Source organism: Lolium perenne, chromosome 2 (assembly GCF_019359855.2).
Source record: "Lolium perenne isolate Kyuss_39 chromosome 2, Kyuss_2.0, whole genome shotgun sequence".
Taxonomy (NCBI): Eukaryota; Viridiplantae; Streptophyta; class Magnoliopsida; order Poales; family Poaceae; genus Lolium; species Lolium perenne.
Genome location: NC_067245.2, coordinates 309423798 through 309447487, shown reverse-complemented (window position 1 = coordinate 309447487; position 23690 = coordinate 309423798). Strand labels below are relative to the sequence as shown.

Genomic DNA, 23690 nt, shown 5'->3' with positions numbered 1-23690 from the left:
ATTAAGTATCCGAAAAGTATGAGTTGAGGCATATGGATCAACAGTGGGATTTGTCCATCCCGATGACGGATAGATATACTCTGGGCCCTCTCGGTGGAATGTCGTCTAATGTCTTGCAAGCATATGAATGAGTTCATAAGAGACCACATACCACGGCATTTAGTAAAGAGTACTTGTCAGGAGACGAGGTTGACCCAGGTATAGAGTGATACCGAAGATCAATCGTCGGAGAAGTAAATTATCGCGAGACAAAGGGAATTGGTAATATATGTGAATGGTTCATTCGATCACTAAAGTCATCGTTGAATATGTGGGAGCCATTATGGATCTCCAGATCCCGCTATTGGTTATTGGTCGGAGTGAGTACTCAACCATGTCCGCATAGTTCTCGAACCGTAGGGTGACACACTTAAAGTTGGATGTTGAAATGGTAGTACTTGAATATGGAATGGAGTTCGAATATTTGTTCGGAGTCCCGGATGAGATCCCGGACATCACGAGGAGTTCCGGAATGGTCCTGGAGAATAAGATTCATATATAGGATGTCATTTTATGTGAAATAAAATGTCGCGGAAGGTTCTATGGAAGGTTCTAGAAGGTTCTAGAAAAGTCCGGAAGAAACCACCAAGGAAGGTGGAGTCCACATGGGACTCCACCTCCATGGCCGGCCAGCCCTAGATGGGGAGGAGTCCCAAGTGGACTCCTCCATAGAGGCCGGCCACCCCACATGGGAGGTGGAAATCCCACCTTTTGGTGGGAGTCCTAGTTGGGCTAGGTTTCCCCTCTTATGGAAGGTTTTTGGTTCGGGTCTTATTCGAAGACTTGGACACCAACACTTGGGGATCCACCTATATAATGAGGGGCCAAGGGAGGGGGCCGGCCACCCCAAGACCACAAGCTGGCCGCCCCCCTTGAGTGGCCGGCCACCCCCTCCCAAACCCTAGCCGCCCCCTTCTCCTCCATATCTCCCGCGTAGCTTAGCGAAGCTCCGCCGGACTTCTTCACCGCCACCGACACCACGCCGTCGTGCTGTCGGATTCAAGAGGAGCTACTACTTCCGCTGCCCGCTGGAACGGGGAGGTGGACGTCGTCTTCATCAACAACCGAACGTGTGACCGAGTACGGAGGTGCTGCCCGTTCGTGGCGCCGGAACCGATCGTGATCAAGATCTTCTACGCGCTTTTGCAAGCGGCAAGTGATCGTCTACCGCAGCAACAAGAGCCTCATCTTGTAGGCTTTGGAATCTCTTCAAGGGTGAGACTCGATACCCCCTCGTTGCTACCGTCTTCTAGATTGCATCTTGGCTTGGATTGCATGTTCGCCGTAGGAAATTTTTTGTTTTCTATGCAACGTTATCCTACAGAAAATCGACGATGCGCCACTCCCCTAATGCCGCCGCAGATCTAGGCGGCCAAATCGCATATCCACCGCCGCCAAAATCGCGTGCACTTTCCCGCATCCGGAGCGCCCGCAAGGTGCTCGAAGTTATGCGGCTCGACTTATCCGTGTTGGATTAGATTTTTTTTACTTCATTTGTTGAATGTTGTTGTGGTTTCCACATAGATGAGTTCTTCATACGATTCATCCTATGAGAAATGGGACTTTCAAGAAGAAGAAGACATGGCAATGCTATGGGCTATGCGGGCAAACAAGAGACCGAAGCATGGTGGTTGTGTTCTTGGTCAACAGAAGTTGATGTATTTTATTGATTCACAATTTTTTTTTCTATTGACAATAAACCATTTGGTTTTGTTTTAATAATATCAAAACTATTTATGTTGATTTTTTTGATTGTGTTTGACCTTCCTAGTGCTATATTTCTTGTTGATTTCTGTTTGTGAATGCACCAGCGCGCTGCATTTTACAACGTCTGGAAAAAACATATTTTACGCGCACTATTTTTTTGGACACCCTGGTAAACCTATTTAGTCCCACGCCGCTGCGACCCGATTGCACATCTGTTAGAGATGCTCTTAATAACTGAAAATATCCCGTCTCAACCATGGTGCGGCTAAAAAATAATACCCAGTTGTAACCGTGGTAGATGTCGTGGAAAGTTCACAGTATATACCATCAGAGATGACTTAGAAGTCGCGTTGAGAAGACGTCTCCGGAGGCTAACAAGAATGGGATAACTACACGATGTACCCCTGCTTTTAGAAGCAATGAAACTTTTCATATTATTATTCTCACGGCCAATTACAATCACCATTTTTCTTCCCAATTAAGCAGTTGCAATTTCCAATCCAGTACTAGCTAGCTACTATTCCAGCTGCAAACCCACAATCCCGGACCAGAACCACATGGCAATCGCAGGATTACCAAATGCTCACACAGATTTAGTTAAAAATTATACGAAATCAGCTATAAGTAATACTATGAAATAGAGTAGCAGTTGACATAGATATCGAACTGAAATAAAACGAATATAATATCAATCACCAATTCCAATCCTAAGAGCATCTCCAGTCGCGTCCCCCAAAGCGTCCCCCAAAGGGATTTGGGGACGCCGGCCAAAAAAACGTCCCAGTCGCATATCCCAAAGGCCGCTTCGCTCCGGACGTTCCTCAAATATTGTCCGGCGTCCCTAGCCCATCCCCTGTGTATAGAGGCTTCATCATGTATAGAGGCTTCATCAGGGACGCCGGACAGAAGAAGATTAGCATAACCCCTGCGCAAGGATGACACACACAAATTGAGAAATCAAAAAAAAAAACGAAAATTTCGTCAGAACGTCACCCAAACGACTAATCCGACGCTATTGCCGGACGTCGTTTGGGGGATGCGACTAGAGATACTCTAACACTGCAGGATAACAACAATGAACAACTGAGAGCTCAACTACGTAGTATGGCAATATCGTAAAATGTATCGCAGTTAATGGGATATCGAGGAGCTCAGAGACTAATATGAACTTCGAAGTCCACTGTCAACTGAGCAAGATGATATGTGCTGAAGGTGGGCCTGCTTGAGTTTTGCTGCACCCACGAAATACGGTGAAAAATAAGACGAAGAACTTGGATATTGAAGAGAGAATGAAGAGATCGGGTTTTGATTTCAGAAGCAGTAGAACTTTTCACATTATTACTTCCACGGCCAATCACAATCATCATCATAATCTCCATAATTATTCATCTCAAGCACCTCCAATTTCCAATCCACTACTACTATCTAGTATTCCAGGTACAACCCCACGATCCACATAGGAGAACCACATGCATGGCAATCGATCGTAGGATGGCCAAATGCTCACACAACCCATCCCAGCTCAGCTCGCTCACTCCCAGATGCCAACCTCCATGAACCCATCCTCGGTGGCACAGCCCCTGAACATGCCAGTGCAGTTAAACCCATACGCCACCTCCCCAGTTCCGGACACGGCGATGAGCCCCGCGAAGCCCTCATCAAGCCGCTCCTTGACGCAGAAGTCGACGGCCTCCTGCAGCGGCAGCCCCTTGTACTCCATGACGGCGGCGACGTCCCTGGCCAGCGTGGAGCGGATGATGGCCTCGCCCTCGCCCGTGCACGACACGGCGCAGAGCCCGCACGCATAGGTGCCGGCACCGATGAGCGGCGAGTCGCCGATGCGGCCGGTCATCTTGTTCATGAGCCCGCCCGTGGAGGTGGCGGCGGCGGTGTGGCCGTTGGAGTCGACCACCGCGCACCCCACGGTTTCCGGCGCGTAGATGCTGATGGGCAGCCCGTTCATGACCATGCCGTTGGCGTTGTCCGAGGCGGCGGCGGCCAGCGCGCAGGTGTCGGCGCCGGAGAGTGGGACGCGGTAGTCGAAGAGGATGGTGTTGGCCTCCTTGGCGAGCTTGAGCATGCCCACGTTCTCGTCGGTGATGAAGTAGCTGTTGTCCACCACCTCCAGGCCCTGCGATCAAATCAGCAGAAAAATTAGGTCAAGACATTTGAAAAAAGACGATTTTGTTATTGATGAAAATTAACTCTTGATGTATATAAAGATTCCGGATTTGTTTATTGCAGGGATATCACAGGATTCTGTAAGAATCAGATCTACTGCTGCTGTCGGGAGGTGGAGCATGTACGGACGACAGATTCGTGGGAGGGCCGTGCAAGTGGTATGGTCCCGGTGCGGCGGTTGGCATGGTTCGGACAAGAGATCCGGCCATGGTTGTTGCCCCTCACACGACGCAAGTGGTGCACAGCGGGGAGCAATTTCAGTCACACGTTCTGTAAGCAGCATCAGGCACAAGGCAAACACACTTGCGTACAGTAACCATCCTAGGTTCATGTATGTGAGTATCTCACAAGACATTTGCCACTACTTATGGCAGCCATTTGTTTTGTTTATTGAAAAAACTGTTCTAGCAGGCACAAAAGAGAATATTTTGCACATGCATGATTTTTTTTCCTACATGGGACAAGATGAGTTTCTTTTTCATTACTTGGTGCGGCTGCTAGGTGCAGTGCAGCTGGATCTTGACTTCCAACTTGAGGGCTTTTGTAGAGCTAGAGATTTTTATAGCACAAGACAAGATTAGGGTTGGAAATTGGAATGACATGCAAATATCAAACGGTCAGGGAGGTTGCCGGCGGAGGAAAATTGTGGCTTGGTAGGTGCAAGGCGGCTGCTATCACGACGCGAGAATAATGTTTTTGGGTCACATCTAACCCACTATCGTTGCATTTTATTTACCTAGTAGACTAATTAAGAACGAAGCTCGTACTTAGTAGAGTTTTGCAACGTTGAATTTGTATCTTGCTTCATGCACATGAGTTCCAATTTAGGTTGCAGCTAAGATTCGATGATGTCATTTTAACGAGAAGATACTTCCTTCGTTTATTTCACAGTTAGCCTAGATGATTTTTTGAACAACGCTTTTACCATGCAGTAAGTAAGAAATTGGCCATGAATCGGCGGCTGTGTGCGTGGTAAGGCAACAAGATTTTTATTTTTATTTTTAGGTAAGGCAACAAGATTGTAGACATGTTGCTTTCAACAAGATGTGAACGTACTTGGTCCACACATTTCTCCCAATACCAGGGGACGAAAGCGAGACAAGCACGTGCAGGGGCTGCACAGTTTGTTTTCTTTATGGTTTGTGAAATGGCCTTCACATGTTGGCTTAACTTTATTTTGACAGCAAGTTTGCTTAACTTGTTGGGCTAAACAAGATTTAGATAGCTGATGACAGGGCTTCCTGTGCTTGTTTCCGAGATAAACTTGCTGGATTTGCATGTCGCAAGGAACGGCCTTTCCCGTGCAAGCTAGCTGCAAGCAGCTGTGCACCGTGCGCAACCCCTGGTCATGTACACGTGTCGACCACCTCCGATTCTCTAGGACTCGTTCGCCGTGAAGATTTCGGCTGCATGCTCCTCACTACTCTACTCCGTCACGTTCCGCGGAGCCATGGCAGCCGCAAGTGAACTTTTTCTCGATTAAAAAATTTCTTGAACTGTTGATTAGATCGCCATGCAGGCGAGTTAACGGTTTCCTTTTAGTTCGGGATTAAATTTGGCAAAAAATCACGCGGAGCATGCAGAATTAATCAGCCACAATAAAGAGAAAAAAAGATCGCGCCGTTAATGAATTACCTGGTCGCGCGCGAAATCCTCGGCGCCGGCGAAGGCGAGGTACGAGTGGGGCGACTTCTCCATCACGCGCCGCGCCAGCGACACGGGGTTCCGGACGGTGGACACGCCGGAGACGGCGCCGCAGCGCCGCCCGCGGCCGTCCATGATGCTGGCCTCCATCTCCACGGTGCCGGCGCGGGTGAGAGCGGACCCCCGGCCGGAGTTGAAGCAGGGATCCGTCTCCAGCTCGCGCACCACCGCCTCCACCACGTCCAGGGCCGGGGCGCCGGCGCGGAGCAGGTCCACGCCGAGCTGCAGGCACCGGGCCAGGACGCGCTTCGCCTCCTCCTGCCGCTGCTCCGGCAGGTTCGGGTCCACGCCGGCGCCGCCGTGGATCGCAATGGCCCAGCGACCCATGCGCTTGTGTTGGTGGTGGTGGTGCGGCGGCGGGGTGTTTGCGCTAGCTAGGTTCTTGGATCTCGGTGACTCTCTGCCGCTGCGGCTAGCTAGGTGATGTTGTGCTCTGTTCTGTTCTTGTTGGTGGTGTGTGGTGGTGGAGATGGAGGAGCGGTGGCGCGGGGTATTTATAGAGGGTGGCTGCTCCGGACGCCAGGGTTTGGGAAAGGAAATCTCAAGTCCGGGAATGGCCAGATTCTTTTTCCTTCACCTGATGAACGGTATCCAGTACTACAGCGGGATTACACCACCTGTTTACAGGTGCGTGTCGTTCGTAACACCATGCCGGTTTTGGGAGCATGCTCCTTCGCGGTACAGCTGGACGACCCCGCTTGTGATAAGCATTGTTGGCTCTGGTTTTCGGTTCAGCTGCACACGGTAGGTCGTTCCATCGGTAAGGGCATGTACAATGGTGATGACTCAGCTGTCTGTAAGGGGTAGTTATAGGTAATTTTGGTGATGTGGATGAAAGAGAATGCGGAGAGAGAGGGAGGTTTGCTGCAGAAATTCTGACGGTGTGGCTTCTTCTTACGAACTACAGACAGTATTTTTATTGTTGTATGAAGGGTGTCTATAACTTATACTCACACATGATTATGGCTAAAAATAGATAGCTTACAGACAGACCACTGTAGACACTGTCTATACTACTGTCTATATATGATCTGGAGTGCTATTACAGACACCACCTGTCTAGACCATTGTACATGCCCTAACAACTCCATACAAGTCGCACTCTCGTGTTTGCAACCGTCAATCTTTCACGTATGGCAAAACCAGCAGATTTCAGGCAAAGAAAAAATTCACATCTTTTTTTTGCAAAAAATTCACCGATATATTCATAATCAACACCATCTACATAAACAGATGAAAAAATAATTAAAATTACAAATAAGCTCTTGAGCCACCTACCCGACAAGCACAGACAGTCGGACACTAGCCACACCTTGGCTGAATGACACGTTCAGCGCCTCTTTCTTCATCAGCATGACGGCCTGATGAGCGGCTTTCTTTGCTAGCGATTCGTCGTTGGCCTAGGCCCGCTCGGCGAGGATGTGGTCGTTCTCTTTCTGCCGCTCGTTTTTTAGCCTGGCGGCGGTCGCCCGAGCTCTGACAGCCTCTCTCCTAGCTGTGCATTTCACCGACTCGGCCCAACGCTCGTCCGACATCAGATCCTTGGTGAGCTTCTTCAGCTTGGCCACCTTTTTTGTGGCGCCGCCAGCAACAGACGCAGCGGTGATGTCTACGTTCCCCCTCCTTTCCTGTAGACAGTGTTGGGCCTCCAAGAGCAGAGGTTTGTAGAACAGCAGCAAGTTTCCCTTAAGTGGATATCCAAGGTTTATCGAACTCAGGGAGGAAGAGGTCAAAGATATCCCTCTCATGCAACCCTGCAACCACAAAGCAAGAAGTCTCTTGTGTCCCCAACACACCAAATAGGTGCACTAGTTCGGCGAAGAGATAGTGAAATACAGGTGGTATAAATATGTATGAGCAAAGAGCAACGGTGCGAGAAAAGTGCTTGGCGCGTAGTTGATGGTGGTGGTATTGCAAGATAGTAACACAAGAAACAAAGAAACAAGTAGTAGTAACTCAGCAGTATTTAGGAACAAGACCTAGGGATTACACTTTCACTAGTGGACACTCTCAACATTGATCACATAACAGAATAGATAGATGCATACTCTACACTTTTGTTGGATGATGAACACATTGCGTAGGATTACACGAACCCTCAATGCCGGAGTTAACAAGCTCCACAATAATGCTCATGTTTAAGTAACCTTAAGTGTAAGATAGATCAACAGACTAAACCGAGTACTAGCATAGCATGCACACTGTCACCTTCATGCATATGTAGGAGGAATAGATCACATCAATAATATCATAGCAATAGTTAACTCCATAATCTACAAGAGATCATGATCATAGCATAAACCAAGTACTAACACGGTGCACACACTGTCACCTTTACACACGTGCAGGAGGAATAGAACTACTTTAATAACACATCGCTAGAGTAGCACATAGATGAATTGTGATACAAAACTCAGATGAATCTCAATCATGTAAAGCAGCTCATGAGATCATTGTATTGAAGTACATAGTAGAGAGATTAACCACATAGCTACCGGTACAGCCCCGAGCCTCGATGGAGAACTACTCCCTCCTCAGGGGAGCAGCAGCGGTGATGAAGATGGCGGTGGAGATGGCAGCGGTGTCGCTGGCGAAGCCGTCCGGGCACTTCCCCGCTCGGCAGGTGCCGGAACAGAGATCCCGTCCCCGCATCTTGGCTTCGCGATGGCGGCGGCTCCGGAAGGTTTTCGTGGGTTTCGTCGATTGGTGTAGGGTTTTCCTGATCCAGGGCTTTTTATAGGCGAGAGGCGGCGCGCGGGAAGGTCGAAGGGGGCCCACACCCTAGGGGCGCCCCCCTAGGGCGCGCCGGGGGGTGGTGGGGGGGCCCTGCCTCCCTTCTCTGGCGGTTCTCGTGTGTTCGGATGCTTCCGGGAAAAATAGGAACACAGGCGTTGATTTCGTCCGATTCCGAGAATATTTCGTTACTAGGATTTCGAAACCAAAAACAGCAGAAAACAGAACTGCACTTCGGCATCTTGTTAATAGGTTAGTTCCAAAATGCACGAATATGACATAAAGTGTGCATAAAACATGTAGATAACATCAATAATGTGGCATGGAACATAAGAAATTATCGATACGTTGGAGACGTATCAGCATCCCCAAGCTTAGTTCTGCTCGTCCCGAGCAGGTAAAACGATAACAAAGATAATTTCTGGAGTGACATGCCATCATAAACTTGATCATACTATTTGTACAACATATGTAGTGAATGCAGCGATCAAAACAATGTATATGACATGAGTAAACAAGTGAATCATATAGCAAAGACTTTTCATGAATAGCACTTCAAGACAAGCATCAATAAGTCTTGCATAAGAGTTAACTCATAAAGCAATAATTCAAAGTAAAGGCATTGAAGCAACACAAAAGAAGATTAAGTTTCAGCGGTTGCTTTCAACTTGTAACATGTATATCTCATGGATATTGTCAACATAGAGTAACATAATAAGTGCAATAAGCAAGTATGTAGGAATCAATGCACGGTTCACACAAGTGTTTGCTTCTTGAGGTGGAGAGAAATAGGTGAACTGACTCAACATTGAAAAGTAGAAGAATGGTCCTCCATAGAGGAAAAGCATCGATTGCTATATTTGTGCTAGAGCTTTGATTTTGAAAACATGAAACAATTTTGTCAACGGTAGTAATAAAGCATATGCATCATGTAAATTATATCTTATAAGTTGCAAGCCTCATGCATAGTGTACCAATAGTGCCCGCACCTTGTCCTAATTAGCTTGGACTACCTGGATTATCACCGCAATACATATGCTTTAACCAAGTATCACAAAGGGGTACCTCTATGCCGCCTGTACAAAGGTCTAAGGAGAAAGCTCGCATTTGGATTTCTCGCTTTTGATTATTCTCAACTTAGACATCCATACCGGGACAACATAGACAACAGATAATGGACTCCTCTTTTAATGCTTTAAGCATTCAACAACAATTAATTCTTTTCTCATTAGAGATTTGAGGATGTTTGTCCAAAACTGAAACTTCCACCATGGAACATGGCTTTAGTTAGCGGCCCAATGTTCTTCTCTCACAATATGCATGCTCAAACCATTCAACTCAGTGTAGATCGCCCTTACTTCAGACAAGACGAACATGCATAGCAACTCACATGAAATTCAACAATGAGTTGATGGCGTTCCCCAGTAAACATGGTTATCGCACAACAAGCAACTTAATAAGAGATAAAGTGCATAATTACATATTCAATACCACAATAGTTTTTAAGCTATTTGTCCCATGAGCTATATATTGCAAAGGTGAATGATGGAATTTTAAAGGTAGCACTCAAGCAATTTACTTTGGAATGGCTGGAAAATACCATGTAGTAGGTAGGTATGGTGGACACAAATGGCATAGTGGTTGGCTCAAGTATTTTGGATGCATGAGAAGTATTCCCTCTCGATACAAGGCTTAGGCTAGCAAGGTTGTTTGAAGCAAACAAAAGTATGAACTAGTACAGCAAAACTCACATAAAAGACATATTACAAGCATTATAAAACTATACATCGTCTTCCTTGTTGTTCAAACACCTTACTAGAAATTATCTAGACCTTAGAGAAACCAAATATGCAAACCAAATTTTAGCATGCTCTATGTATTTCTTCATTAATGGGTGCAAAGCATATGATGCAAGAGCTTAAACATGAGCACAACAATTGCCAAGTATCACATTACCCAAGACATTAATAGCAATTACTACATGTATCATTTTCCAATTCCAACCATATAACAATTTAACGAAGAGGAAACTTCGCCATGAATATTATGAGCTAAGAACACATGTGTTCATACGAACCAGCGGAGCGTGTCTCTCTCCCACACAAGTATGATGTAATCCAATTTATTCAAACACAAACAAAAACAAAAGCAAACAAACAGACGCTCCAAGTAAAGCACATAAGATGTGATGGAATAAAAATATAGTTTCAGGGGAGGAACCTGATAATGTTGTCGATGAAGAAGGGGATGCCTTGGGCATCCCCAAGCTTAGACGCTTGAGTCTTCTTGATATATGCAGGGGTGAACCACCGGGTGCATCCCCAAGCTTAGAGCTTTCACTCTCCTTGATCATGTTGCATCATACTCCTCTCTTGATCCTTGAAAACTTCCTCCACACCAAACTCGAAACAACTCATTAGAGGGTTAGTGCACAATATAAATTGACATATTCAGAGGTGACACAATCATTCTTAACACTTCTGGACATTGCATAATGCTACTGGACATTAGTGGATCAAAGAAATTCATCCAACATAGCGAAAGAGGCAATGCGAAATAAAAGGCAGAATCTGTCAAAACAGAACAGTTCATATTGACGAATTTTAAAATGGCACCAGACTTGCTCAAACGAAAATGCTCAAATTGAATGAAAGTTGCGTACATATCTGAGGATCATGCACGTAAATTGGCTTAATTTTCTGAGCTACCTACAGGGAGGTGGACCCAGATTCGTGACAGCAAAGAAATCTGGAACTGTGCAGTAATCCAAATCTAGTACTTACTTTTCTATCAACGGCTTTGCTTGGCACAACAAAACACAAAACTAAGATAAGGAGAGGTTGCTACAGTAGTAAACAACTTCCAAGACACAAATATAAAACAAAGTACTGTAGCAAAATAACACATGGGTTAGCTCCCAAGAAGTTCTTTTCTTTATAGCCATTAAGATGGGCTCAGCAGTTTTAATGATGCACTCGCAAGAAATAGTATTTGAAGCAAAAAGAGAGCATCCAGAGGCAAATTCAAAACACATTTAAGTCTAACATGCTTCCTATGCATAGGAATCTTGTAAATAAACAAGTTCATGAAGAGCAAAGTAACAAGCATAGGAAGATAAAACAAGTATAGCTTGAAAAATTTCAGCACATAGAGAGGTATTTTAGTAACATGAAAATTTCCACAACCATATTTTCCTCTCTCATAATAACTTTCAGTAGCAACATGAGCAAACTCAACAATATAACCATCACATAAAGCATTCTTATCATGAGTCTCATGCATAAAATTATTACTCTCCACATAATCATAATCAATTTTATTAGTTGTAGTGGGAGCAAATTCAACAAAGTAGCTATCATTATTATTCTCATCAAGTGTAGGAGGCATAGTATAATCACAACAAAATTTACTCTCCATAGTAGGTGGCATCAAAAGACCACTATCATTATCATCATAAATAGGAGGCAAAGTATCATCAAAGAAAATTTTCTCCTCAATGCTTGGGGGACTAAAAATATCATGAAAACCAGCTTCCCCAAGCTTAGAACTTTCTATATCATTATCAACAATGGTGTTCAAAGCGTTCATACTAATATTACTACCAGCATGCAAATAAGATTTCATAGGTTTTTTAATTTTCGCATCAAACAATCCATGTTTTAAATCAGGAAATAGAACAAGAAGCTCATTGTTGTCCATTATGCCAAACTAGTGTAAACAAGAAACAAAAAGATGCAATTGCAGGATCTAAAGGAAATAGCTTCGAGCACACACACGACGGCGCCAGAAAAATACTTTACCTGGAATCGGAGTATGAGTGCCTTTTACCTTTCCTCCCCGGCAACGGCGCCAGAAAAGTGCTTGATGTCTACGTTCCCCCTCCTTTCCTGTAGACAGTGTTGGGCCTCCAAGAGCAGAGGTTTGTAGAACAGCAGCAAGTTTCCCTTAAGTGGATACCCAAGGTTTATCGAACTCAGGGAGGAAGAGGTCAAAGATATCCCTCTCATGCAACCCTGCAACCACAAAGCAAGAAGTCTCTTGTGTCCCCAACACACCAAATAGGTGCACTAGTTCGGCGAAGAGATAGTGAAATACAGGTGGTATAAATATGTATGAGCAGTAGCAACGGTGCCAGAAAAGTGCTTGGCGCGTAGTTGATGGTGGTGGTATTGCAGCAGTAGTAACACAAGAAACAAGAAACAAGTAGTAGTAACTCAGCAGTATTTAGGAACAAGGCCTAGGGATTACACTTTCACTAGTGGACACTCTCAACATTGATCACATAACAGAATAGATAGATGCATACTCTACACTTTTGTTGGATGATGAACACATTGCGTAGGATTACACGAACCCTCAATGCCGGAGTTAACAAGCTCCACAATAATGCTCATGTTTAAGTAACCTTAAGTGTAAGATAGATCAACAGACTAAACCGAGTACTAGCATAGCATGCACACTGTCACCTTCATGCATATGTAGGAGGAATAGATCACATCAATAATATCATAGCAATAGTTAACTCCATAATCTACAAGAGATCATGATCATAGCATAAACCAAGTACTAACACGGTGCACACACTGTCACCTTTACACACGTGCAGGAGGAATAGAACTACTTTAATAACACATCGCTAGAGTAGCACATAGATGAATTGTGATACAAAACTCAGATGAATCTCAATCATGTAAAGCAGCTCATGAGATCATTGTATTGAAGTACATAGTAGAGAGATTAACCACATAGCTACCGGTACAGCCCCGAGCCTCGATGGAGAACTACTCCCTCCTCATGGGAGCAGCAGCGGTGATGAAGATGGCGGTGGAGATGGCAGCGGTGTCGATGGAGAAGCCTTCCGGGGGCACTTCCCCGCTCCGGCAGGTGCCGAACAGAGATCCGTCCCCAGATCTTGGCTTCGCGATGGCGGCGGCTCTGGAAGGTTTTCGTGGGTTTCGTCGATTGGTGTAGGGTTTTCTGATCCAGGGGCTTTTTATAGGCGGAGAGGCGGCGCAGGAAGGTCGAAGGGGGGCCCACACCCTAGGGGGGCGCGCCCCCCCCTAGGCCGCGCCGGGGTGTGGTGTGGTGGCCCTGCCTCCCTTCTCTGGCGGTTCTCGTGTGTTCTGGATGCTTCCGGGAAAAATAGGAACCTGGGCGTTGATTTCGTCCGATTCCGAGAATATTTCGTTACTAGGATTTCTGAAACCAAAAACAGCAGAAAACAGGAACTGGCACTTCGGCATCTTGTTAATAGGTTAGTTCCAGAAAATGCACGAATATGACATAAAGTGTGCATAAAACATGTAGATAACATCAATAATGTGGCATGGAACATAAGAAATTATCGATACGTTGGAGACGTATCAAGCGGCGAGATCCATCGATTGCGCTTCCTTTCCCACTGATCATATCTTGGTAGAGGTTTTTTGTTAAAAATGTTGGCGACGAGCACACAATTGTGAGGTCAAAATACTTTTCACGCCAACTCACTGCAGGAATGCCGCTACGCGAACGGTCCTCAGCCCTCCACATAGTCTTTAAAGACCGTCGGTGTAGTCTACGCCGAGGGCTACCGTCGGTTAACTTTAAAATTTTGAATTTTTTTTCAAATTTTTTTCTTCACATTTTCTTAGTCTCTCACATAGATCATTTTAATTCTAACAATACACTTAATGTTAGGTCAAACTACCCCTCATAGTCAAACTTTCCACCCGAGTCACCCATCCTCACACTACTACACCTCTAATAGGCTTAACATCTTGGTTCCTTCTGATTGAGCTTCCATCTTCTTCACGATACATTGCTGATAATACTAACGTATCAATCCTATTAACTCTTAGATCGTGATATCACAACTCTTTATTATTTTGAATTTTAAATAATTATTTAAATAAACATCAATGTTAAGTAATAATAATCTCTAGGAGGATGCAATTATTAATTTAATTTAAATATATATAAAATACTGAATTTCTGGCAAAAACAAAAATCTTCTTGCTTTCATATTTTCATTTGGAATTTTGAGAATCTAAGAATTGCTAACCAGGTAAACCCAGGTGAATTCGGATATAACTTTTTCGCACGATCATTTTGATATATTATATATTTTTTCTGACTTCGTATGCAACCAGAAAATCCGTTTTACCGATACATGACGCAATTTTGCAAAAAAGATCAAAATTTATTTTTGTTTAATTCTCTTGCAACTAGATGTCATAACACATGGACATCTCGAAGGATTTTATTTTTTGAGTATTTTTATCATTTTCTGTCATTCAGTTAAAAGTTAAAAAGCCGATTCATGGGGGGGGGGGGGGGGGGGGGTGGGTGCCTGGAGGGTGGCCGTCGGCGTAGTAAAAGAAAAGAAAAAGAGGAGAAGGCTATGCCGAGGGTGGTCGTCGGCGTAGCCTTGACACCGTGACAGCGCTGTCACGGCCTTAGTTTGGTGGGCCGCATGCACATGCCTACGCCGACGACCTGCGATGTGCCGAGGGCATCCATCAGTGTAGCGTTTCCTAAGCCGAGGGCATCGCTACGCCGATCGTCCTTTTGGCGGGCTGGCCTGGAGGCCCATACGCTGACAGCACCGATTTTTGGCCATCGACTGAGCGCGTCATTCCTGTATTGACTATGCTCCGGAAGAAAAGAAAAAAGCACTGAAGTACTTCTTCCGTCCCATAAAACTTATCTAAAATTTATCAATATCTAGATATACGTACATACTATGTAGTGTCGAAATACATTTAATTCTAAATAAATCGGTAGAAACGGGGAGAATACAAGGAAGCGTACCACATGTCAAGTGTTGAGATTGACTAGTCTCGTAAGCAGACACAACGGACCGGAAGTACTCGATCCAGCGGTCCAGCAACGGTAGTGCAAATGCCGGCACAGAAGATCCTGACGAGCTCGCTGATTCTCTGTGGAATCCAGACAAGACAGACCACGCAAGTCGGGGAAATCCTGCCACGGAGATCCGCACTCAAATCACCCGAGAGGACGCACATGGAATCTTTGCGGCAGAGCACTGGCATACGGAATTTAAATTACGCGCTAATTTCCTGGGGAATGGATGCGTGAAGATTCTAGGTGAAATTGTGGTGTAATTAACCCCAAATCACCGGTGAAGAAATTGCTAGATTCTGTAAGACCGATCTTAAGGGCATGCATCTGCAGTAATTTTAGGACATTCGTGTGTGCTCTCTGGCTGCAACTAACATGTAATTCTTTCTTAATCTTTCTTATCTGCTCGTGCACAGCAGTTTTAGTTCGATTTCTTTGGCAAGTAATTCTGAATAATGTTGATTCTGCCGTTATCACTAGTAACAGAGCATGGATTACGACTTACTACACCTGGCCATTGGTTTCGCCACTCGTCGTTCCAAGCAAAGATAATTTCAGACCGGAAGAATCTGTGACACACTTGCATCCCTTTCGACCCAACCAGAGAGAGGTGACACGCGTGGTGGCGAGCACAACACAACACAACGAGGAACAATCAGATGATGCGTGCATCAACCAGCCAAAAGTTAACCCAGCCCCAGCTAAAAAAGGTTAACCCAACCTGTGAGTGAGGATCTTTCCATAGCCACTACACAGCTCCCTGGACTCCTGGACTGGAGCATGCATGAACAAGTTGCATGACACGATGGAACCCATTTACCCAGTTTCTAGTGCTTGCTGATACTTAATTAGTATTCATGTGTTTAAATCCTTCTTTATACAAATAAAAATTTGTGCTAGTCAAGGTTAATTAGTCAGCAAAAGGCAATTGCATACACATTCTCTCCGAAGAAACAAAGGCGAAAGCGATTTCTGCTCGCTGATGCCAACTTATTTCCACAAGTGATGTCATGCATGAGCCTTGTAAGTGAATCTATAGGAATAAAGCATGCTTTGAATACCCTCCCTATTTTTGCCGGATACGAGTTCCCTTGAAGATTCAAAGAATATCCTCTCGAGGATTCAGTTGGCACGTTCTATTGGGGGCAGGGGATCAAGTGCACGCTATAAATATCCTGACATTCACATCAAGGTTAGGCGCGAGTCCGGTTAACTTTGCTCACCGCAGCTATCATGCTGCTCTCAGATTTCCTATATATGAAGAAATTCCACCAACATGGTAGTGGTGTCGGACTGAAACAGTACTATACCTGTTGTGCTACAATTTCTTAGTGAACAAACAAGCTTATGCCGAGTTGCCGACAGCCGGTGCGCGCAGCTCCTTTCGTTAACCCAAATCGAAAATGAAACATGGGAACATCTAGATATCAGTCGGCTGAGAACTAGCAAGTTCTCAGGCAACTGAGATCTAGCAAAACCGATGAAACAACACCAACCCTAAAACAATGTTCATGCGGTCGACACATCATGCAGCTCGAACGAATCGATGGTGTGCAAATCTCAGTTCTCAATCCCACTAGAGAAAGCCTAGGCAGGCCCCATGCGTCATGCATGCAGCGTGCTTCAAAAGGAGATCGGCTCATCAGATCACCTCATGCAACACTTTCTATCTTGAAGTCAGCTCCTCCACTGAGTGGACGAGTGATTCCTACTACTATTAGGTTAGCTTCGTGTAACTTATCTTCATATTCTTAGCAAATTTACCCGTGAAGAGCAGATTGTTTCTTAACCCTCGATATTTTTATTAGTGTAGTATTTTATTTTTAGCTAAAGTGGAATTTACTACTTGTACATTTTATCCCGTTAGATGCCAATTCTGCCCCTCATCTATAGGGACGATTAAAAAAATATGAATTTATGGTGAGAAATGACATGTTTGGTGGTCTATGCAAAATAACAAAATTTGGTGTTGTTTAGAGCATTTCAATTTGTTGTTTACAACACTTAAATTTATCTTTGTTGCACAGACCACCACATGTATGTTTTCCGGGAGAATTTTGGCATGCTATTAGAGCACATGATTATATCAATTGTAAAAAAAATCCAGATTTTTATAACTTCGTATTGGAGCAGGAGCATATGAACTCGGGAGAGGAGAAACAACTATGCCCGGAACAAAGGGACTACAACAGCGATATGGTGGGGAAAGGAGAACCAAGGAGTCAGTTCCATGACATGCTGGCACGTGGGCCATACCAAACAACGGGGGCTGGTTCTTTTTGTACAAACTAATCCCAGTGCAAACTATATTATTATCTAAAATAAACTACACTCACATGAAACCCCATTTTGAGACATATATAGTCCAAATTAGGCAACGATAGACATTATTTATATGGTTTTCTGAGATGTGGCACTTTCCATGATACTGAAAAGAGTGGACAGTGTTTTTTTTCCAGTAATGATCAATATATTTTGTTTATACGGGAACAACGTGGCAAGCGTTGTAGAAATTTCAACCTTGTGTCATTTTCAAGGATAACGATTCTTACATACCCTCGTGAGACACACTTTCGTCTCAGTCATCGATTGTTACAATCTCTATCGCTACGGTGAAGCCAAAAAATCCTATCATGAAAGACATCATAGACCGATACTCCTAAGATGTGAGGATGCATATGTCTAATTGATACCAACCATTAGTTGGTTGGCGAAGAGGGTGGACATACCCACATGCGAAAGCGATGAAGCCATACGGCTGATGCTATGTGTCTCGTTAGTGTCAAATACTATTTCAATGGAAATCGGCATTGTTCAAAAGCTTAATGTGTAATTTTTAGTGGACCAACTATTTTTTTTGCTAAATCTCAGCTAGCCGGAAATTATATTAGAGATTATTAAACGCAATAGTTGTTCAATTACAATTATTACAAGACTCATGCTTGTATGCCCCACCTAGACTTGTTTTTGATATCATGTCCCTTCTCGTCGCACACAGGTCGACAGTAAACAAGGGAAGAGATGACAGAACCCACCATCCACCTCACTAGAGGCGGGGCTGACGGGAGTAGCCGCGCCGGGCCAGACTACGGCGAGGAAGCAACTTAGGGTGCGTTGTTGTCAGAGCCGCATAAGGTTGGGAATTTAGATGGATGACCAGCGGAGAGAGGGGGGGGGGCTCGGGCCAGGGCGGATGGGTTGGTCATCGCGAGATGGTCCGTTTGGGTCGGGTCGTTGAAGCGTGCGCGACCTGTTTTAGACGGGCCAGGACATGTTGGGTCGCGCCACTAGAGATGCCCTTAGATGTATGGCCACGGGCGATGGAGGACTAGCGGAGGAGGAGCTCGAGGCAGGGCACAGCGGTGAGGCGGCACATCGGCCGCAAAGGGAGGAGGAAGACGGCAGTCACCGATGGCCGTTGTAGGGCGGTGCTGCTCCATGGAGAAGAAGAAGAGGATGGGAGATGCAATAGTGAGATGGACCCATATTTTTCAAAGATAAACGCTCAAATAAGACATTATACCATTCACCACGCAGGTCGACCACCAGCGAGGCAATGGAAACCAGCACGAGAACCTACCTGGATACTGAACATTCACGTCTCCGCTCCAAGTCGGCCGGCTGGGACCGTCCGCTTATCCTGCTGAAATCCCCGTGTGTGGCACGCCCGGCGTGCCGTTGGTGCATCTCGGAATCAAACGGCGCAAGATCGATCGAGCAGGACGTGTCCAAGAAAATGGTGGTCGTTTTCCTGGGCCCTCGGAGATCCGAATCTTGAAGCTCTGACAAAACTGTCTCGTCCGTACGTTGAGAGATCAGTGGTGGTCTGCTGGTGGGAGCGGCTGGTTGGTGGTCTCGGTAACGCGCACGTGACCTGCAGAGCGGCGCGGCGGCTGCCTTCCAGGTGGGCCCTTGGGTCCCCAAAATGAACCTGTTTCTGAGACTGACATGCGGGCCGGGACAAGTGTCGCCGCCGGCCGGACGGACGGACGGACCGCCACGCGCAGGGCACGGCCCCTGGCGCCGTCCAATGGGGCGCTCCCGCTCCCGAGAGGTCAGTGGCCACGAGTACTAGCAGGAGGCAGCTGTTGAGCAGCTCCAGGAGCCGCGCGCCAGATTTTAACCGGAATTTACTTTTCATCTGCGAGGATTCTAACTTGGATTCTTCCTCCTGTTCCATCCATGTACTACCTCCGATCCGTTTGAATCGACGCGGTTGCAACATACTACATGCTTGCTCTCTTCAAAACTTCGGGTCGATTTAATCACACCGGAGGAAGTAACATCTTGTTTTGTACTACGCCTTCTAAGCTAAGCTATCTCCGGTGCGAGGTGATAGATGTAGTGGCACCGATTCTATTCCGGAAAGATAAGAGAAGATCATGTGGTCGCAGCTGCATGCTTGCATGGTAAGGAGCTGCTAACAATTTTGTTCTAGAAAATGCTCATGTTTTCTCGGCCATTAATTTCCATTCTTTTTTTTTTTTTTTGAAATCAAAACTCCACTATATTAAGTACGCAAGCCCGCCTCATTAAAAACCTTCCAGTCCCCTTAGGTACCCTGGAAGGAAAAGAGTGCGTCTGGAAACTTGCGCCTTTTAAGAAAGCATAGTCGAATTACAATCATGAGTGATCAACTCCCGCACGCAGGAAGGAGTTGAATCACGAAGAATCTCAGAGTAACCTGACTTGCCTAGATGAGCTAGAACATGAGCTACGCCATTGCTAACCCGGTCTACCTTACTAATAGATATATCGCGATAAACCCGAAGGAGTTCCCGAGCTTCCTCAAAAAGAGCCCATCCTCCTGAGTATTCAGTACTGTTACTAGCAACCGTCTGGATCACCCGGAGACAATCAGATTCGATGATCGCAGGCCAGCGACCCAAATCAATCAGATGTTTCAAACCGGCTATAAAAGCAAGCATCTCCGCTTCTTCGGCTGTAGCACATGCAGTGATAAACCTCCACTCAGACAAGATGGCTTTCCCATTATGATCTCTCACAATAATCCCAAGCCCCGCATTCTTGGATGTGCTGTCCCATCCCGCATCCACATTTACTTTTATAGAACCCTCCGGAGGTGCTGTCCAAAGGCTAACACCCACTGGACCCGCAGTAGAATTGTTGTTAGAAGGGTTTCCCAAAATTTTCGAGAAGGATGACTGGTAACTGACCAGATATGTAACCGAGGCAGAAACTGAAGCCTTGCCATCACCATGCACTATATTGTTTCTGTGATGCCGTACTCGCGTAACATAAAAATAACCTTTGCTTGCATTTTTTTTGGGATATTCTCTAAGAGGTGAAGCAGCCACTCCTTGCCAGTATATATGAACGCCTCCTCATGCGGCAAATGCCACTGAACACGTAGTTCTTCCCGCAGAGCCCGCGCTAGGGTGCAGCGGACAAGGGCATGATGTCCATCTTCCACCTCAACACCACATATGGCACATATAGGATCAAAATTTGGCAAGCGTCTGTGCAAACTCGAGCGAACCGCCAAAGAAGCTGTCGCCGCTTTCCACGCGAAAATCCGCACCTTTTGTGGTACCTCAGCTTTCCAAACTAGGTTCCAAATACCCCGAGAGCCATTAGCCTCCGAGCTAGATTGTCCGGGACTCAAGCTAGAAAGAGTTGGATTTACACCCAAACGATAGGCCGATCGAACCGAAAACGCCCCATTGGACTCACCGCTCCAGGCCACAAAATCATCACATGACCGGCCTGGAATTTTAATGGAGAGGATAGCATCAGCATCTCTAGGAAAACAAAGAACCACGAACTGCACTCATCCCATGATCTAGTGACAGTGGTCTATAAGATCCGAAACCCACTTTTTCCTTGAATTATTCCGACGACCCTCCACTTTCATAGCATCCGGTCTAGGGAGCCAATTATCACGGAAAATTCTCACTTTACTTCCCGAGCCAATTCTCCAAATAATACCCTTTTTCAGAAGCTCCAAACCATGTAACACACCCTGCCAAGTCTGGGATTGGTTTTGAATAAACGCTGTGTCAAGCAAATCTCCAGAAGGATAGTAACGAGCTTTTAATAGACGAGCACAAAGGCTATTTGGAAAGTGGATGAGCCTCCAGGCCTGCCTCGCTAGGAGGGCCTGGTTAAACACACGAAGGTCCCTAAAGCCAATGCCACCAAAAGATTTTGGTCTTGTCAGCTTATCCCAGGACATCCAGTGCATCCTCTTCCTATTTTCTTCATCACCCCACCAAAAATTCCGAATAATCTGAGACAGGTCATCAATAAGACCAAAAGGAAATTTAAAAACTCCCATTGCATAAGTAGAAATAGACTGCAGAACAGATTTGATCAGAACCTCCTTTGCCCCAGATGACATGTATTTTTCACACCAATCACTAGCATGTTTTGAAAATTTTTCTTTTGTGCCTTTGAATTTTCCTTTTTTAAGTCTCCCTTCAGGTACAGGAAGGCCCAGATATTTCTCCTCAAAGCAGACTGTCTCGTATTTCAGAATATCTTTCAGTTCTGATTGGACATCTGGTGAGCATTGATCCCCAAACATAATAGAGCACTTTCCCAAACTCACCAATTGGCCTGTACTTTGTTCATATCTATCCAGAATAGACTTCACCACTTGACCTTGATCAACCGTTCCTTCAAAAAAGAGGAGACTATCGTCTGCGAACAATAAATGAGATATCCCTGGAGCCCTACGGCATATGTGAAATTCCCCGAAGAGTATTGCTCTCAATTTCCTTCCTAATCAAAGTAGATAGACCATCGGCGACAAACGAAACAAATATGGAGAAAGAGGATCACCTTGGCGAATACCACGAGATGGAGTGAAAGGGTCCAACATATGTCCGTTAAAGCGAATCGAGAATCGCACGAGAGGTGACACACGCCATCACCCATCGTATCCATTGACCGTGAAAGCCCAACTTCGCTAAAACCCCTTCAAGAAACCTCCAATCCACACGATCATATGCCTTAGCCATATCCAATTTATACGCACAAAAGTTTCTCCGAGACGCGGAACCGGTCTGAATAGAGTGGATGCACTCAAACGCCATGAGTGCATTATCAGTGATGAGGCGACCAGGAATAAAAGCGCTTTGAGTTGGAGATATAATGTCCTGCAAAATAGGCCGCAAACGGTTCACTAGACACTTGGAAATCACCTTGAAAATCACGTTACACGTGCTTATAGGTCGGAAATCCTTCAGTTCCTCTGGATCATTCTTTTTTGGAAGAAGGACAATAGAGGTATCATTTACTTCTTCAGGCATGACTCCTTCAGAGAAAAAGCGCTGCACAGCCCTTACAACATCATCACGCAGTAGACCCCAATTGCGTTGCAAAAATCTGGCCGGAAAACCATCAGGCCCGGGTGCCTTAAGCGGTCCGATTTGAAAAAGAGCGTCGCTAATCTCCTTCTCAGAGAACGGAGCACACAGGTCTTTATTCATGTCCTCAGTAATACTCTGATCAATCAAATCAGTAATGACCTCCGGATTTATATTCTCATCCCTGGAGTACAGGTCTTGGAAAAAACCTGTAGCCATATTTTCCATCTCCGAAGTATCTGAAGTCCAAGTTCCATCAGTTCTTTTTAATTTCCGAATATTGTTCTTTTTCCTTCTCCAGGATGCTCTTCTATGGAAGTATTTTGTATTTTTGTCCCCTTCTCTAAGCCATGCAATACGCGAACGCTGCATCCAAAAAATTTCTTCTCTGTAAAGCAATTCATCCATCTCTTTTTCTAGACCAATCATTTTTTGCACACTTTCATCATCAGTACATTGACGTAAACTATCTAGCAGAATCCTATTCTTCTCAATTTCTTTAGGAATAGATTTAAACTGTATGCTCTTCCAACTTTGAAGACTGGACATCATCGTGCGTAGAGAGGCCGATACATCACCCAAATCATTGCATGGGATCCGACGAGACCAAGCTTCCTCCACGGCCGCAGGAAGTGACGGATCCCTCTCCCAGACCACCTCATATCTTCTTATAGGACGACCAGTACGACAGTGCTCCGCAGATTCCTCAGACAAAAGAATTGGGCAATGGTCAGACCGTGATGAAGCGATGTGCCGAAGGCGGTGATTAGGGTATAGTAGTGACCATGCCGGAGAGGCCACCGCCCGGTCTAGCCGAACCTTGACATTACGCTCACCTTTCTGCTTATTGTCGAAAGTCCAAGGATTGCCAACAAAACCAATATCATATAGATCACAGTGGGAAAGCACCTCTCTAAAATCCATCATAAGTCTCTCCGATCGGGGTGTGCACGAAAAATGTTCCTCTTGCCACATAGCTTCATTAAAATCCCCCATCATCAGCCAAGGTTTATCGGAACTCGGCTTCATTTGTCTCAATTTCGTCCACATAAGATGACGGTCAGCAGCTTTAGGTTCTCCGTAAACAAACGTTGCCCTCCACATGTGATCATACGGGCCTCCACTGACGTGCACGTCAATATGCCGTTTACT

General features: G+C 45.5%; 1 protein-coding gene across 1 annotated transcript; it reads right to left on the bottom strand.

Moving 5' to 3' along the window:
* Nucleotides 1-3049: 3049 nt before the first annotated feature.
* LOC127336882 (probable isoaspartyl peptidase/L-asparaginase 2) lies at nucleotides 3050-6089 on the bottom strand. The gene is made up of 2 exons (XM_051363744.2): nucleotides 5563-6089; nucleotides 3050-3877 (listed from the first exon to the last, which is right to left on the bottom strand). Exons 1-2 carry the CDS (start codon nucleotides 5956-5958, stop codon nucleotides 3278-3280), a joined length of 996 nt encoding a protein of 331 aa, XP_051219704.1. The 5' UTR covers nucleotides 5959-6089; the 3' UTR covers nucleotides 3050-3277.
* Between the last annotated feature and the right edge of the window lie 17601 nt (nucleotides 6090-23690).

Coding starts and splice junctions, on each gene's coding strand:
- LOC127336882 (XM_051363744.2), bottom strand. CDS start 5,958: ATGGGTCGCTGGGCCATTGCGATCCACGGCGGCGCCGGCGTGGACCCG. Junction 3,878..5,562: donor AGGATTTCGCGCGCGACCAG/GTAATTCATTAA, acceptor ATTTGATCGCAG/GGCCTGGAGGTGGTGGACAA.